Below are 18,968 nucleotides of genomic sequence, written 5' to 3' on the forward strand. Positions count from 1 at the left end.
CACTAAATTCTAATTTAAGACCACCTTCTTTTCAACAGTGTGTGGTTTTAAAGTCCTTAGGTAATTCCCTCTTTCTGCTTTCTTTTCTGAACCTAGATGTCTATTTCTCCACTTTACGTACCTTGTGTCATAGTATTCTTCGTAAAATACATTATTTGGGTGATTACGAATATAGGTGAACAATCGAAGTTGCTCAAACAAAGAAAAGGAGGTTTATTGTTCACTAAAGCTCTTACTGATCTCTTCATGCCAAGTCCTTCTCAAGTCCCTCCACCCCTAAGATCTCTTCTCCACCTGCCACAAACAGTGGGTGTTAATGTCTCCCTCCTCTGGACTCTCAGAGAACTGCAGCTTTCCTCTGGCATTGACCATTCTACCTAGGATTTTAGTATCAATATTTACTGATGTACTTGTCATAATTTCCCTAGTAAGGAAATACTCCTTACTAGGAGAAACTGTGTGCTTTCCTCCTCTCTATTCCCCATGGTACCCAACAGAGTTATTTGAACATTACAGATATTCAGCCAACAAAAGGGTGAAAGAAGCATGTGTATGGTCTCTGATTTAAGGATTAGAGGAAGTATTAAGACTTCAGAGGTATCTATAGTACACCCTTGTGAATATGTGAGTCTACCTGGTCCTTTTCCGACGCTTCTATTTATCAGTTCTCTAAAACACATTTGGATCTTATTTATTTTGTAAAAATTCCTAGAGGCAATAAATGAGCAGATAATTTAACTGTTAGATGGTTACAAAGGGGACAAGATTGAATGTTTACATTTCCCTCAGGAAGAAAATAGTAATTCATATAGCACTCTTTTGATATATAAATAGTGTGTGTAGTAGTAAAGATTTTTTTTAAATCATAATATTCTTTCAGTAGTTTTAGATAGACATCAAGCACCATTGTGTCAAATGGATTACTAACTGGCAGTCTTTACCATGCACTTTCACAGATGGAAGCCCTTTAGCTCTGAAGGACATATGGGAAGGAGTTCATGAGTGCTATAAGACTCGGCTGCTGCATGGACCGTGGGACACTATTACCCAACAGGTTAGAGAGTATTTTCATTGTATTATATGTGATTCTTACCCTGTGCTCGTCTTTTCTTCTAGTTCTCTCTCCTACTTTTTTTTTCCTGTTTCACTCCTCTACTTCCTTACAGATTTCAGTTCAAAGACAGTCTCCTTTAATACATCTTCCCAGATCCGGGCTTGGTTTAGCCTATCTGTTATAAGCCCTCATAGCACCCTGTAATTTTCCTTCATAGTGCATCTTACAGGTTTAAATTATCGATTTGGATTTTTTTTAAAAAAATTTAATGTCTGTCTTTTCCATTATACTGTGTACTCCCATGTGGGCAGACCCTGGTTTTTTTTTCCCCTCTTCACTGTATACCCAGCACCAGCACAGTATTTATCATACAGTAGGTATTCAAAAAAAAATGTATTAAGTAAATGAGAATAGAAACAAAGTTGGCATATACACCAAGAAATAGATGATTTAGCTTGTGTCACCTATAATGCTTCAGAATTTTACTAATAGGTGCATTTGCAAAACAATTAACTTTTGATTAATAATAAATTTGCAATAGTGATCTGAAAAAGTTGAGAAAATAGATCTACAAAAGTAGATATAAAAAATAGATTTGCGGGCCTCCCTGGTGGCGCAGTGGTTGAGAGTCCGCCTGCCGATGTAGGGGACGCGCGTTCGTGCCCCGGTCAGGGAGGATCCCACGTGCCGCGGAGCGGCTGGGCTCGTGAGCCATGGCCACTGGGCCTGCGCGTCCGGAGCCTGTGCTCTGCAATAGGAGAGGCCACAGCAGTGAGAGGCCTGCGTACTGCAAAAAAAAAAAATAGATTTGCAAAAGTAGAGAAAAATAGATTTGTCAATCATATAAGTCATTATTACTGCCCTGCTAAAATCAGTAGTTAATTATTTTAGAAATTTAAAAATATTCATCACCTTTCAACCAATCATGTTCTCTTTAAAAATAATTTTTACTTATATCAAAAATCTTATTTTTTCCCAGCCTCTGTTAAGCTTAATCAAAGCTTCCTTTAAAAATAACTTTGTCAGCCACCATTAGAATTTTTTTCTTTTTTTCCGTACGTGGGCCTCTCACTGTTGTGTCCTCTCCCGTTGCGGAGCACAGGCTCCGGACGCGCAGGCTCAGTGGCCATGGCTCACGGGCCCAGCCGCTCCGCGGCGTGTGGGATCCTCCCGGACCATGGCACGAACCCATGTCCCCTGCATCGGCAGACAGACTCTCAACCACTGCGCCACCAGGGAAGCCCTCAGCCAATAGAATTTTTTTTTTTTTTTTTTTGCTGTACGCGGGCCTCTCACTGTTGTGGTCTCTCCCGTTGCAGAGCACAGGCTCTGGACGCGCAGGCTCAGCGGCCATGGCTCACGGGCCTAGCCATTCCGCAGCATGTGGGATCTTCCTAGACCGGGGCACGAACCCGCGTCCCCTGCATCAGCAGGCGGACTCTCAACCACTGCGCCACCAGGGAAGCCCAGCCAATAGAATTTTTATGCCCTCTTACGTGTTTGATCACAATAATGACAGTTTACCTCCCAATCAACTTAAGAATCCTTAGCATCTCATAAGTAGTTCTTTGGCAATGACTGCAAATGACCATTTTCTAGGTTTTAATTGAGGACAAAACTAGTTTTTAAGTATATGAATCACACTGCCCCTCAAATTACTCCTTTTCTTTCTCTTCCTACTGTCACCTTCCTAGTTCAAGCCCTGTTGCCTCATCTGGAACAATTAGTAAAACCTCCTACTTTGGTCTTCTGCTCCTTTCCTCCCTGCTCCTTCCCTCTAGTCAATTTTTCCTAACAATGCTGCTCTTATCTTACCCATGTGCAAACCTGCAATAGCTGTCCAAGGGGCTATGGTATGTGGTCTAAATGCCTTGCTGGCGTTCCAGTGGCTGCCATTCCCTGGGTCCCACCAGCCCTTTCAAGCTTTTCTCCTACGCCTCCATGCTACACAGTTTCAGCTCCTGCCAAGCATGGCTGTTCACTTCCCCAAACCCATTTTGTGCAGTTTGTTCTTGGAATTCTTTCCAGGTTTCATGCTTTCCCTGTTGCCTTTGTTCTATCTTTATATATCCCCCTCGTTCTTTCATATGTTCCTTTTCTCGGAAACTACTTCTGCTTACAAAAATGGCCCCCTCTGAAATGCCATTTCTGTAGACCAGGAATCAGTGGTTGCTATGAAGAAAGATAATATAATGAGATATATAAGCAAATCCATCATAAAGATTTTTGGCAAGAGCATTTTATTTTATGCAAAGTGTTTTAGATTAACCTTTAAGTATGTCAAGGTAAGTGCTAAGCGTTTCAACTTCCAGTGTCTTGTAAGTGACCACAAACTGTCCAAAAATGTAGAGTCAGAATCCACAGGACCCAGAAAATCTTTGGTTGTGAGAGTCAAGGAAGACGGCAAAGGATAGAGGAAGGGAGCATCCAAAAATATATATGTATTTAACTTCAGGGCCTTTTTTCTCTGCTCCTTCTCAATCACGTTTAACATTGTGCACCTGAGCCCGATTCTTATTTTTTTCTTTTTTCTGTCACTAGCATCGCTATTGTTAATTGTGCTATAGCACAATTCCACGTGGTCTATGTCATTTGGGTTTTAATTCCACATGTCTCCGTTCTGGCTTGTGACATATGAATAAGATTTTGAGGTCAACCATATTTTCTTAGTTACCTAATATGATGTTGCCAATAGATTTCATTCCATTGATGGAATTCCTAAGTTGCTAAACCAACCACATGAACAAATCTGTATGTTGATAGTTTTTAATGAAATTGACTAGTATCTTTTAGTTTCCAGGCATTTAAGCATCATACAGACAGCCTGTTAGCAGATCATCTTTTTCCTACTTGTCAAAGCATGGTAGTAATGATCAAATCCTATCACAATAAGCATTACTATCTCAATACCAAGTATGAGGCCCACTTATTGGGAGGGGTATTTGATATAACCAAAGTACAACATAACTATAACATTTAGATGTTCCTTTGGGATTTGTCTTATTGGGATTGATCTTGTATCCCCACTTTTGATAACACACTTTGTTTAAGCTTTAGAACTGCTCATCTCAGTGTATGTCCAGGCATTGAAGACCTAGCAAGGGAAACTCATTTGTTGTCATTGTACTAACTTGGTATTTGAAAGTCATTATGAATATTTACTTTGGAGGTCTTAGCTTTTAATCCCAGTTTAGTTAATGGGTTGCTATTTATGTGCTGTTCTTTGCTTGAGATCTTTGAGAGAGTGTGTCCTCAATTTTGTAAGGCTCCATGTGGAGAAAAAATAGGGTGTCCTCAGTGCTGTGAAGGGGAGGGTGTGATACAGCACTGGGGAAGAATGAGCTGATAGAATATTGGTAGCATCAAATAGTAGACACCATTTTGCAGGATTATTCTAAAGAACCATTAGGTTGCAGACTGAACATGATAATAATATCCTGTCCTCCAGAGTGGCTTAAAAACAAAAGTAGCCTTTGCTTAATGCAACATGCATTTCACTTCATTTTCAGGCTTGACTATGCTCATATAGTTTATTGCTCTTCATCTTTAATAATCACACTTCTCTTCTCTCAGCATTTGTCTTGATGATAAGGACCTATTCATGTCAGATATGAACTCTCTGTTTTGAAGACAAGCCACTCATGAATCTCATACATTTGATTATGGTGATTACTTACCTGCTTTTGTCCAACATTACAGACTACCTATTATCTCAACCCTGCAGCCTAATAAAGAACTTCCAGAAGAAGAAAGTGAACAGATGCCTAGGTTCGATCTGCCTAAATTTGGTACAGTGAATGTTACAATAATAATCACTGGAAGGTGTGGGCTCTATGTTTTAGGTAAAGAACTCCTGTAATCTTGGCATGAGTTAAAATTAGAGGATAAGAAATCATACTTTCAATTTTACTCAAAGATACGTGTAAATACACATATCTTGAGATAAGTGTATCAGATAAGTAATTTTTTCTTACCGTCTCCTTTTTTAAACTTTATATGGAAAATTACAAACATAATATAAAAGTAGAGGTAATAGTATAGTTTACTTGCAAACTAATGACCAATCTTATTATTTTGGTATCTCACCCAATCTGGAATTTTTTGGTAGCAAATCCTAGACATCATATTATCTCATCCATTCTCATCCATAAGTATTTAAGTATGTATCTTTAAAAGATAAGGGCTCAATATCAAAAAAACAACACAATCAAAAAAAATGAGTGGAAGACCTAAATAGACATTTCTCCAAAGAAGACTTACAGATGGCCAAGAGGCACATGAAAAGATGCTCAACATCACTAATTATTAGAGAAATGCAAGTCAAAACTACAATGAGGTATCACCTCACACTGGTCATAATGGCCATCATCAAAAAATCTACGAACAATAAATGCTGGAGAGGATGTGGAGAGAAGGGAAACCTCTTGCACTGTTGGTGGAAATGTGAATTGATACAGCCACTATGGAGAACAGTACGGAGGATCCTTAAAAAACTAAAAACAGAACTACCATATGACCCAGCAATCCCACTACTGGGCATATAACCTGAGAAAACCATAATTCAAAAAGAGTCATGCACCCCAATGTTCATTACAGCACTATTTACAGTAGCCAGGACATGGAAGCAACCTAAATGTCCAATGACAGGTGAATGGATAAAGAAGATGTGGTATATATACACAATGGAATATTACTCGGCCATAAAAAGGAATGAAATTGGGTCATTTGTAGAGATGTGGATGGACCTAGAGTCTGTCATACAGAGTGAAGTAAGTCAGAAAGAGAAAAACGTATAATATCGTATAATAACGCATATATGTGGAATATAGGAAAATGGTACGGATGAAACTATTTCCAGGGCAGGAATAGAGACACAGACGTAGAGAATGGACATATGGACACAGAGGGGGAAGGGGAGGGTGGGACAAATTGGGAGATTACGATTGACATATATATACTTCCATGTGTAAAATAGATAGCTAGTGGGAACCTGCTGTATAGCACAGGGAGCTCAGCTCCGTGCTCTGTGATGACCTAGATGGGTGGCACTAGGGGTGGGGTGGGTGGGAGGGAGGTCCAAGAGGGAGGGAATGTAGGTATACATAGAGCTGATTCACTTTGCTGTACAGCAGAATCTAACACAACATTGTAAAGCAATTATACTCCAATAAAAAATAAAAGTGAATGAAAGATAAGTGCTCTACAGAGATGTTTAAAGCAGCTTTATTCATAATAGCCCAAATGGAAACAACTCTGAAGTCCTTTAGGAGCATGGTTAAACAAACGGTGGTACTTCCTTAGCACGATACTACTCAGCAATACAAAGGCACCAACTATTGATACGCTTAACAACCTGGATGAATCTCCAGAGAATTATTGAGTGCAAAAAGTCAGTCCCCAACGTTTGCCCAGTATATGATTCCATTTAGCTAACATTTTTGAAATGAGAAGATTATAGATTGGAGAATAGATTGCAGTTTTCAGAGGTTGTGAGTAGGAGGAAAGTGGGTGTTGTTATAAAAGGCAACAAGGGAAGCTTGTGGCAGTGGAAATGTTCTGTATCCGACTGTATCAATGTCAGTGTCTTGGTTGTGATAATATACTATTGTTTTGCAAGATGTTACCACTGGGGGCACTGAGTGAAGGGTATGAGTGATCTCTTTGTATCATTTGTTACCGCTGTGTGTGAATCCACATTTATCTCAAAATAAAAAAATTTATTTTAAAAAGGTAAGGATTCTTAAAAAACATAACCACAATTCTGTTATCACAACTAAAGTTGTTAATAATTTCTTAATATCATTAAATAAGCAAATGTTTGAATTTCCCCAATTGTTTCCTCTTTCCTCCCTTCCTTCCTCCCTCCCTCCCTCCTTCCTTCCTTCCTTCTTTCTTCTTTCCTTCTTTCCTCTCTCCCTTCCTCCCTTCCTTCCTTCCTCTTCTTTTTTTAAATAGTTTCTTTGAATCAGGATCCAAATAAGGTTTATACATTAACATGGTTAACATCTCAAGACTTTTGAAACTAAAATTCTCATTCCTTCCTTTCTTTTTTTCTTGTAGGTTTTGTTAAAGAAAAAAGGTTGTTTGTCCTGTAGTATTTGCAGTCTGGATTTTTTTTGATTGTATCTCTGTGGTGTGTTTACTATGTTCCTCCCTATTTTTTATATACACTCCTAGTTAGATCTGGAAGTTTGATCAGATTCAGGTTTAGTATTTTAGGGTAAGAATACTTCATCGGTGATTCTGGGTACTTTTATAAGGAGGCACATAATATTTGGTTTTTGCTCTTTTTTTGTGATGTTAGGAGCCATTGACGATTATTGCCTAGACCCATTAATTCATTAGAGGGGTTGCAAAATGGTAATGTTCTAATTCTATCATTCGTTATTTATTAGCTGGACTGCTTCTGTAATGACAGAGTTTCCCTAACCAGCTTAGTTACTTGAGGTGTGCTTTGTATAGAAAAGGCAGGATAAATGCTTGATTCTTTCTCTTTATGTTCTAGCTTTCAAGATAATGAGTTGGTTCTCTAGCATCCTCCAAAGGTGACCAAGAAAGTTTTTTTTATGGAGTCATGGATATAAATGTTTTATGTATTTCAATTCATTGTAGTGATTACCTTTATTGATGCTTGGTTTGTCTCATCTTTGGCCAGTGTAAGGCTCTCTCTTTTTTTTTTTTTTTTTTTTTTGGGCTGGGCTATGTAGCTCGTGGAATCTTAGTTCCCCAACCAGGGATCGAACCCGGCCCACAGCAGTGAAAGTGCTGAGTCCTAACCACTGGACTGCCAGGGAATTTCCATGGCCAATGTAAGTCTCTAAGTTGGCTCCTGAGTTATTTTGATACAACCCAAGTAGCTTTGATGGCTTCTTGCTTTTTTTTTTTTTTTGCGGTACGCGGGCCTCTCACTATTGTGGCCTCTCCCATTGCGGAGCACAGGCTCCGGACGCGCAGGCTCAGCGGCCATGGCTCACGGGCCCAGCCGCTCCGCGGCATGTGAGATCCTCCCGGACCGGGGCATGAACCCGTGTCTCCTGCATCGGCAGGCGGACTCTCAACCACTGCGCCGCCAGGGAAGCCCGGCTTCTTGCTTTTTGATATGACAAGTTGATGCTCAGACTTGGGCATTCTCCAAGGAGGCTTGTCCCCTTCCAGAGTCCTTATCTAGGTGCTGCACCAGACAGAGTGGATTTAACTTTGGGCACTACCACTTACTAGCTGTATGACCTTGGGCAAATTACAAAAACTCTCCGTGTCTTATTTTTCCACTAAAATTAATGGCAGCATCTACATAGAGTTGGTAGGAAGAGTAAGAGAGAGGGTTGTATACAAAACTCAACCTGTGTCATCTCCTTTCAAATATATTCTTTCTAACACCTGAACTGTGTGCTTTAGATTTGGAAAACTAAGACTTTTGAGGTACCTTGTTTTCTGATTTTACATGTCTGGGGAAGGCTGTCCAAGTGCAGGTAAATGAATGGGTTTGGGTGGATAGAAGTGGAAAGAAACTCAATGATTATTTTTCCATGTGATCCCACACAAGTGCTGTGAGAGAACTGGACCAGGAGGAGCCTTGAATACACATTCTGTATGCCCCAAATACCACTAATTTCATTGTGAAGATTTTAGCATGTCTAAAACATGCAAAGGTATGAGAATTAATTTCAGTGAGTTTTCATATTTCCATGATAAATCTCTCAGGGTGAAAAACCAAACACACACACATACACACACACACACACAGACACACACACACACACACAATAAAAAATCTAAAACTCCTTAGGTACCCTTTGGTAGATAGATTGCTTTTGACTCTCAGTGATGCAGGAAGTCACTGGTTAAGGATTCTTAAATAATGAAGCTTGATATGTTGCCTGGTGATTTATAATGATGGCTGATAAACTGATGATTTAATTGTGCTTCCTCTAGTAATAATCTTAAGTGCTCAAGTGAAGTTCCAGTGATTGGCTTTCTTCTGAACTCAGTCTCCCTAGAGTCTCTAGGCATCTCTTTTACACAACATCCGATAACTGACTTTTAACTGTTCCTATTTTAAATAATACAAATCAATTAAAACACCCAGCTGTTTAACAAAACTTCTCAGTGTTGGTGTAAGTCTCGGTGGGTATTTCCTGATGGCTCATAATGACATCAATTTAGTGCACCTGGTAGGATCAGTGTGAACTGGAAGTGGCTTAATTCTTAAATGACAAGAAAATTAAGAAGCCTTTATGGATTGCTGCTGCTGCTTCAGAATCACTGCCAGCTCCACTGCTGGCTCTTTCACAGTAGAGTTTTATTTAAATGGGACTGCAGACATCATGTGATTGTTTTCTCTGTAATTTGCTACTAATTTGTTGATTCTGAGTTTCTAGGTATTTATTCTGGACATTAATTCGTCACCTTAGTGGGTAGGTTTATAATCCTGTAGTAATTATATCTATCTTGCAGACTTTTTGTAGAAACCCTCCAATGTTTTAACAGTACTCAGTAATTCTACCACACTTCCCTGTTTTAGGAGAGTGAATGCTTCGTTGTGTGTCACTTTGTTTGGTATCCTGGGGTAATGATGACAGTGCTATTTTCCTTTGTTGGTAATTACTTTTAGATTGTCAATCTGCACATGCATTATGACTTTTAATGTTTATTGAATGTTGATGCTGTGGATTCCATACATCATCAGAGTACTTCACTCTCCATATTCATTTTTTTAAAATCAATTCAGAAATATCCTCTGTCACTCACAATCTATTGTGCTTTTCTTGTTTGGGGGTAAAAAACACATTTTTGTAAGTTTTATTTTTTCCTCAGACTTTCCTTATATTAAGGGGTACATGAAAGTTCTTTCTCATTATCTTTGACTAAATAATTAATTTTTCTCAAAACTTTTTTGACTTTACACCCTGGAGTGTTTTAGAAAATCTTAACTTCATACTAAATGCTTGCTATTTAGGCATTGATATAATATTACTTTCTCATCCAGCTTTTGATTACTAAGTTAATTTCTAGAATGTTTTATTTTATTCCATTTCAATGAGAGTTCAAGATACATAGTTAAACAAGGAATGTATTTCTTATAATAGCCAGCTTATTCATTTATATTTGGGTCTTATTTCTTTAAATTGAAATTTATTTCAGTAGACAATAAAAACAAGAGACTGGTTAGTTAATGTTTTTTGTTATATGTATATCTGGTTGAGAAGAATATTGCTTAGCTTTTTGCCATCAAAGTTGCACTTTTGACTCAGCATATGACTTGAATTTATATGAGGGCTTTCTTTAAAGAATTTTCCAGCATTTCATTGATCCTTAGAACTTTTATTCCTAAAAAAGGAGCAGTTTAAGAAATAGAGACATAGATCTAGAGAACAAATGTATGGACACCAAGGAGGGAAAGCAGGGAAGGGGGTTGGTGGTGGTGGGGTTAATTGGGAGATTGGGATTGACATATATACACTAATATGTATAAAATAGATAACTAAGAATAAAAAAAAGGGAGCAGCTTATAAATGTGAAAATAAAATACCATTTAAAATATTTAATAATTAATTTTAATATTACTCATCTTAACACATTTCATTTTGATAATTACCTCCCATCAATTTTTAATTTTTAATAAACATCTTAGTTCCAAAACTTCAAGTTTGAGGAATATTTATATTCTCATTTCTAGCTTTTGAGAAAGAGGTTATTGATGGGTGGGCTGTAAAGCAGCAGCTAGAAGCAGGTAGACAAGCCTGGGGGAGTGGAAAGGCAGGCACAGGACCCAGAGGGGATGGAAGATGGACTCTGCAGACAGGCTTATCCATATATCTGTAAGGGTATAAGCTTCCTAAGAAAGATGCTATTTGTTTTATCTTATTTTTGGCACAGTGGTTGCTGCACATTCATATTCTGTAATACAATATTCCACCTTTAAAGAAAATTCTATTTCCTATCCCTTTTGCCTTTTCTTTTCACCTGTTGTTTACCTGGTTCTTTTCCATGTCAGCTGTTAAATTCCCCATATTACATTTGCAGTCTATATTTCAAAGTTTAAAATTTGGCAAATAAATAGAGATACTACCAAAGTATATAAAGTGTGTTTGCAAGTCATTACAATTATTTTATTGCATGCTGATGTTATTTTTTCAGTACATTAACTAATTTCTACTTCCCTCTGTCCAATCTGAATTTCAAAAATATTTAAAGTCGTGTATATACATACACTCAAATGTAAGATTAATACATATACTCTAAAGATCAAAGCAAGTGAGTAAGAACTAAGTGATAGAGGGGAAAAGACAGTTTTACAGAAAACCTAGACTAAGGGACATATCTGGGCTTTCTAGAACAAAATAGGGAAATAGCAAAAAAGGGAAAGCCAATTAAATGTTGCTTTCCTTCTGTTATGAAATGAAAGTTTATCAAGAGAGACAAACCTTTTTCTTATATTAAATTTTAGGAAGATAATTTTACAAATATAAAAATATAAACTCCTTTATAGATACTACTTAAGCCACCTTTAGAAGATGGAGAGGGAGTGATGTTCAGTTGTAATTGTGTGGAAGAGTTATAGTAATGTTCTGCATGTGTGTAGATTTACACTGTAAAGGTCCTTATTAGCAGCTTGCCATTCAAATTCAGCCTGTAGATGTATTTTGAGTGCCTGGAAGGTTTTTTTGAATTTGAAAGCCTTTGGACTGGTTATGTGCTCTGTAGTTAATCATGGTCACTTCCCCTTCCTATCGCCTTATACCCTATTTCACTTACTTTGCCCACCTGTCTTCTAAAGGCATATCGGTTTGCCTATTCCAATATTGATACAAGATAGAAAGTTTAGAGATTATGTATGATTATGAATATATGAATCTTAGTACATATCTTGGACTATTTTCAAATAAAAGTGCTATCACTTGAGCATAAAATTTTTTAATAACTTATTTTTTCTGATTAAAAACGTAATACATATGGATCATTTTTTATTTTTATTTTTTGCGGTACGCGGGCCTCTCACCGCTGTGGCCCCTCCCGTTGCGGAGCACAGGCTCCGGACGCGCAGGCCCAGCAGCCACGGCCCACGGGCCCAGCCGCTCCACGGCATGTGGGATCTTCCTGGACCGGGACACGAACCTGTGTCCCCTGCATCGGCAGGCGGACTCCCAACCACTGCACCACCAGGGAAGCCCATGGATCATTTTTAATAAAATACAGAATAGCATAATGAAAAAATAAAAATTGCTCAATCTCAAGCATTATAAATTACCACTGTTAACCTTCCAGTGTATGGCTTTCTAGAAATATTATATATATATATTTTTATATAATTATATATATAATATATATTCACACATATGTATACATTGTATATAAATATACACAAACACAAATGAGATCATACTACGCATCTGGTTCTTTTTTTGAAATTTACATCACAGCTATCTTTTCATGCCAATATTTAAATACATCTAAATTTTCCTTCTAATCACTGCTTAGAATTCCATTCTAAAGCTATACCATAATTGTTTTAACCAATTTTATGTTGTGAACATTGAGTTCTTTTACAATTGTATTATAAACAGTTCCTAAGTGAACATCTTTGTACATACAATTTATGCAGTTGTCAGATTATTTCTTTGGAATAAATTCTTAGAAGTTGAATTGGTGAGTCAATAAGCATTCACTTTTAAAGATTTTGTTAGATATTCCCATGTCAATCTCCGAAAAGATGTACTAACTCCTCCCACCAGCAGTATATTAAAGAACCCTTTCCCTAAGTGCTGGCTGACACTGGCCATAATTGTTCTCTTTCACATGTTACAATCTGATGTCAACCAGACTTCTGATTGGAGACATGTATCAAACAATCGAACACCAAAGTTACTGATGAAAAAAATGAATGGCACATACATTTTAGACACCGAGGAAGTCGATGTATGGTCAGAATTAAAGGGTCTGCTTTGCATTCTTGCCAAGACATAGTCTTGTTTCTGCCGTCCAGAGAAGCCTGTAGGAGTACCTGCCAGCAGGGCTGAGGCTTTTCTTTGTAAGCTTTATTAGGTTTGCACAAATGATTGAGCAGAATCCATGGAAGCACGGAAGTCCTGCTCCTTTAAGCATGGAAGATAAGCTCTTGGATGGCAAGATTTTTGCAAGCTGGAGTTGTCAGTCATCCACCTCACCCAGATAACAAGACAGGAGTGGAATATTTGATAGTAACATTGTATCAGAGCAGGCCAGCCAGGATGAGGTTACTATTAATACACCTCCCTCCAAACAATAAAAGGGTTAGCATTTTGAATACTTTCAAAATACTATCCATTTGGGTCCTGAAGAACATCTCCTAAAACTGAAAATTTGGTTTTGGCACAGTTGTGCTTGAGCTGTTCCCCCTGGCAGTAATTGGCTGTGAGATTAATGTATTCTTTAAGTAGAACCAGGTCATCACCATATAGACGGGTGCTTGTCTTTCTGTTTGCTGTCACAGGAAATCAAGTACTCACTTCTAAAAGCTCAATCAAATTGGAAATGAATTGAAAAGTGTGGGGCATGAATGCAACTCTATTATATAACCTTTTAAGATTAGAATTTATCTTGTCTAAAGGTTTTTCAGTCCAATAGCTAACACTTAGGGAGCATTTCCCAAGTGCCAGGTATTCTAAATATTTTACATTTATTATTTCACTTAATCTTCCGGACACCCATATTAGGTTGATTCTATTCTCCGCATTTTAGAGAAGGGGAAATCAGGGCATAAGGACATCAGATAACATGCTAAAGGTCAAACGTCTATTAAGTGACAGAACCAGGATTTGAACTCATGTTCATGAACTCATGAGTTTGAGAACTGCATCATTATCACTATGCTTTAGCTCCTCCTGCAATGTTTATCTTATTCTCAAGATGTTATCATATAGATCTGATCCATTTTTGTGTCATGGACCCCTTTGAAATCTGATGAAAACTCCAGGACCTTTTCCTTGACACAAAATTTTGCAACCCTATTAAAGAAGAACATCCAAATCTTTGGAATTTGCAGTGGCTGTCGTGGATTAGAACTCAACATCCATTCCACCCTCCTTCTCTTGTTCCTTTCCTGTATTGCGGACGTTGGAAAGTTAAAACACCATTCTCCATTTCCCTCTTTAAGAGGGGTCTGAATTTGATTTAGGTTCATCATATTGGTTGCATTCGTGCAGGATTTGGAAGGCAGAAGTGTTGGAGACTGTACTTTGTTGGAAGCACTGTGGGTCATGAGGGTTGTCTGTGTGGCTCCAGTGTCCAGTCACTAGCTTTGGGTGTGTCAAGAGGCAGTGGATGGGGCGACCATTTTGCTGGTGTGATTGCAGCAGGTGTAGCATGGCCCCGGAGGTGGCCGCAGTAGAGGCAAGTTTCTGATCATGGGAGTTGGGAATATGATTCTGGAATGGCAGATTCCTGATCTGAAAAGAGGCATTATGTCCCATGGTCTCCAGTTCTCCAGGGAGGCTCTGGGAATTGTTCCTGGAAAGTAATCTAGAATGTGTTTATTCAGCTCTCCCAGTGAGGGCTTCAGTTAGACAGAGGAGATTCCATTTTTTGCAACTGAATCTTGACTGATACAATATTATATAGCTTGACCTAAGGGTAGTTTTTTCAACAGGTTGGGAGTTTGGTTCTGAATTCAGAAACATTTGGGTTCTTATTCAAGTTCTACTTATTAACAGTGTGACCAAGGACTAATTATTTGACATTTCACCTTTCTCTTTCACAAAATGGGAAATTATTTCTATATGGGGACTATTATAAGGACTACTCCATTGGGTTGTTGTGAGAATTACTTGAGTTAATTCATGTGATGTGCCTAGCATAATGCTTGACACATGATTGGTGCTAAGAATGTGAGCTCTTATTTATCATTAATCCTTAAATACTGTGAAAAGAAAAAGCAGTGGGCACAATTTGTGTTTTGGATAAAATACAGCACTGCAGTGGTCAATAGAATAATTGTTGAGCTTCAAGTTTCCTACAACAATATATTCACAGGCTCAAACTGATAGTTTATTGAGGAGGGAGCTGATGTAGAGTACTTACGGGTCATATTCACTTAGTTAACTAGATAAAAAGTTTGGTAGTTCTCATTCAAATAGCATTCAAAACATTCTGGTAGCTAATCTTCCTCAGGAGAGACCTTCAGCTTTAGATGGCTATTTCAACATGCTGCTCTTTATGTGATGTGGTTGGCAAATCATGAGAGGGATGTTCCAAGGCTGTTAGAGCAGAAGTAGCCCATCTGGGCCTGTGAGAATCCATCCACAGTGCTGCTCTCCGAGCCATGCCATGAGCACTTGCACTCTAGAAACTGTTGTTGTTATTGGGCTTGTGGCTAAACCTACAGCTTCCCGTAGAGATACAGAAATGCCTTAACATATCCTACAATACATCTAGAATTGATTAAAAAAAATTTTTTTTTAAAGTAATGCTGGGGGCTTCCCTGGTGGCACAGTGGTTAAGAATCTGCCGCCAATGCAGGGGACACGTGTTTGAGCCCCGGTCTGGGAAGATCCCACATGCCGCGGAGCAACTAAGCCTGTGTGCCACAACTACTGAGCCTGTGCTCTAGAGCCCGCAAGCCACAACTACTGAAGCCCGCGCACCTAGAGCCTGTGCTCCGCAACAAGAGAAGCCACCGCAATGAGAAGCCCGCGCACCACAACGAGGAGTAGTCCCCGCTCGCCGCGACTAGAGAAAGCCCGCGTGCAACAATGAAGACCCAACGTAGCCCAAAATAAATACATAAAATAAATAGATTTAAAAAAATAGTAATGCTGGGAATAAATATTTTAAAAAATTGCTACATGTAAGAAAGTGAAGTAGATATTAAGGCTTATTTTCCAGTAGCATTAAAGGGTAAGGAAACACAATCCAGGTACAGTTTGTTCAATTATACTGAATAGCTAACAAGGCTAACTAAATTAAAAAATAAAAGAAATGTTCTTCAGTTTAAGGGCAAAATGTCTCCAGAAATTTTGCACCCTTTGTGCAGTAGAAACTGTTTCATTAAATCACTGCAATATCCCCAGCACTGCACTAGTAATTGTGGTGGAGCCAGAGGAAGTACAGGGTATTTTACGTGACTAGAAAAACTTGTGTTATATACTGAAGAGAAAAGGGTCATATACATGGACACTGTGAGATAAACCACTTCCTGGTTAAAGGAGTTAAATGGAATACATGTCTAAGTAGCTTCCTCTAATCAATATGCTCCTTTCTGCCAGGCTTTCTCCCCATCCCCACCCCACCCCCACCCCCAGCCTTATTCAGATAGTCTTTAACAGCCAAGAACACCCTCACATGGCAGTTCAGGCAGGTTTTGAAAACTTAAACTTATTAATATACAGCCAGTGGGGAACTCCACAACAGGACAGCCAGACAGTCAATGCTGTAGACCTCAGAAGGTTGCTTATGTAACCCGTTTAAAGGTTCCGAAATCCTTCCTCCTGCACTGTGATTTGAAGGTGGTCATAGAATCAAATTAATTGCAAACAGCTGTTAAAGGAGAAAATCTGTTTAATTAAGAGTCCTGTAAATTGATCACTTTGAATCCTCAGAAGTCCATCTCCTAGGTAGAAATAATCAGCAAATTGCAATTATTTTCCACATTTTATTTGAATTTCTTCAAAGGCATGTTTGACATCAGTGTCACCATCAGGAAAGGCTAAGTGATCAAAAGCACTGTTCTCTTGAATATGTGAATGATATTTCCCCTTGGGCTTTAATTTAGGAGATTTAGGTTATAACTTTAACACAAGTTTGGCTGTTGTTTTCCCCACTGATCGAAGTGGCTGTCCCTAGAGGTGTGGACCATATGGAAACCGTCTTCTCAAAACAGGCCCTTCTTCTACTGATGAAGCTTTAATCAAATCATTATCATTTCATACACTCCCATCTCCTAAAGTTATTGTGTCAGCTAACCTGGGTTTCACACTGGGTTCAGGGAAGTCCCATGTGCGAGTTGGGGTATCTTGGGGCTATAATATGTGTATGTTAGGGTGTATGTGAGGGTGTGAGGGGGATGAGGAGACATATTTGGAAGAGGCCAAGTAAGGTAGATGGGTCTTTGGAGCTCTGCCCCTTGCTTCAGTCAAAGCACGTCCACTTTCTTCTGTTTTTGAGTTCCTTGTAAGGTTTTATTTTGCAAAAAGTGTTCTGCTGCTTTAAAATGTTTGAAAACGTCTGAGCTAGAGGACATATTGCCAAGATATAATTCAAAAGACTGTCAAGTTAAAGCTGTACAACTAACAGTGCTTTGTTCCTTGACAAGGGGAATTTTAAACATGGCAAGTCTGTCTTTTGAGAGTTGAATCAGGAATATATAAGTCCATATTATTTCCAGCAGGTTGCTCAGAAAAAGATCCTTTTGGTCTTAACTGAGATCATTGTGGCCAGGCTTACCTTTGCATCTGTTGTAGTTATTTTTTGCGGAGCACTGAATAAAAATAGTTCTTAGAATCCACAGCCTTGGATATGACAGTTCATTCTGTCAAACTGAGGCAGATTCTAACAACTAACGCTATGGCCCAGAAGGAAGGTGATCAGGGTATTTAAACTGAGCTCTCCATCCTGGCTCTTCATAGGAGACAAACTTTTGGCCCCCTGGGTATTTTCTGGAGCTCCTTTATAATCAGAAGATGTAGCCAGTTAACTTTGGAAACTAAGGATCTTAAGTTTTTACAGCTGCCAATAGTGTCTCCCTCGCTATCTCAACTTAACCTGTACTTTAGATAAAGCTCGCCAATCTGCATACACACCAATGTAGTTCAGGGAGATCATCCAGGATGACCCTTCTTCCTTACTTGTGTGTAGTCTGCTTTCACCCTTGTCTCATTCATGCCTGGTTTCAAGTACTTTGTTGTGTAACCCTAGTACCGACCTTCTTTTGTCCTATGACCTTGGTACTTGAGAGATGTCTTCCTGATGCACAAACCTCAGCTCTCTCTTGTGAACATTGGCTTTGGTCTTGTTACTTGAAGAAAAATCCTCCTATCTTCTTCTGGCCCACAAACAACAAATTTGGCAGGACCTACCTAACCATCCCAAACTCTTCAGCCAAGATGGGAGGTTTTCCAAACCAGTCTAAGGACAGCGGTGGCTTTCCAGGTAATGGTTTGGAAATCTTAGGTGCCCCTTATTTTATGTCTATCTGTCTGTCTATATCTATTGATAAAATGATCCATATGCCCATACCAAGTTCACATTCAGGGGTTCAGGGGACTAACCTCAGCTGAATCGAGTGCCCTGAGCACTCTTGCCAAGGGCTGGTGTTTAGCAGGAAGTAAAATCCATTTCCTAATGTATGAATGTTCTCTCAAGGTCCTGGTTACTGCATGATGTTACATGCTCTATCTATGGAAGGAGAAGCCCTCACATATTTTGGAGTGAAAAATGTGAGGAAAATTGGGAGAGAGGGAGGGACTGGGTCTGGGGAAAGTTGATTAAGGGGATTCAGCTGTTAATGTGGTATATTTCCCTCTAGGTTTTCATTTAATTCACCTGCTCAATTCTAGATTTAATTTGTAGACACTCTTAAGTAATATTAGATCATATATAAGTGAGCAAAAAGAAACCAGATTTTCATTTAATAACCAATAAAGAAGGCTAGGATAAGGATGCATATTTTCTACAGGTTTTCTGTAGCTTTGATGTCAACTTTGGACTCACTCCCAAAAGCAAAGATTCCACAACCTGAATTCCTGGTCTAAGAGGTTATTCTTCTTTCATTCTGCAACATTCTAAGAACAGGCAGCTATCGTATTTATTTTTAAAATTTTTATTGGAGCGTAGTTACTTTATAATGCTGTGTTAATTTTTACTGTACAGCAAAGTGAATCAGCTATATGTATACATATATCCCCTCTTTTTTGGATTTCCTTCCCATTTAGGTCACCACAGA

General features: G+C 38.7%; 1 protein-coding gene across 2 annotated transcripts in view; it reads left to right on the forward strand.

The window, feature by feature from the left end:
• Positions 1-18,968, forward strand: part of ATG10 (autophagy related 10) — a 244,476-nt gene that overhangs the window by 149,928 nt on the left and 75,580 nt on the right. For both annotated transcript variants that reach the window (XM_022593459.2, XM_089909094.1), the window contains exon 5: positions 957-1,054. In XM_022593459.2, the coding sequence (XP_022449167.2) occupies positions 957-1,054 (98 nt within the window). The remainder of the gene's footprint in view (positions 1-956; positions 1,055-18,968) is intronic.

Source organism: Delphinapterus leucas, chromosome 3 (assembly GCF_059928025.1).
Source record: "Delphinapterus leucas isolate spDelLeu-1000000601 "Yukka" chromosome 3, BTC_Dleu_Yukka2, whole genome shotgun sequence".
Classification (NCBI taxonomy): Eukaryota; Metazoa; Chordata; class Mammalia; order Artiodactyla; family Monodontidae; genus Delphinapterus; species Delphinapterus leucas.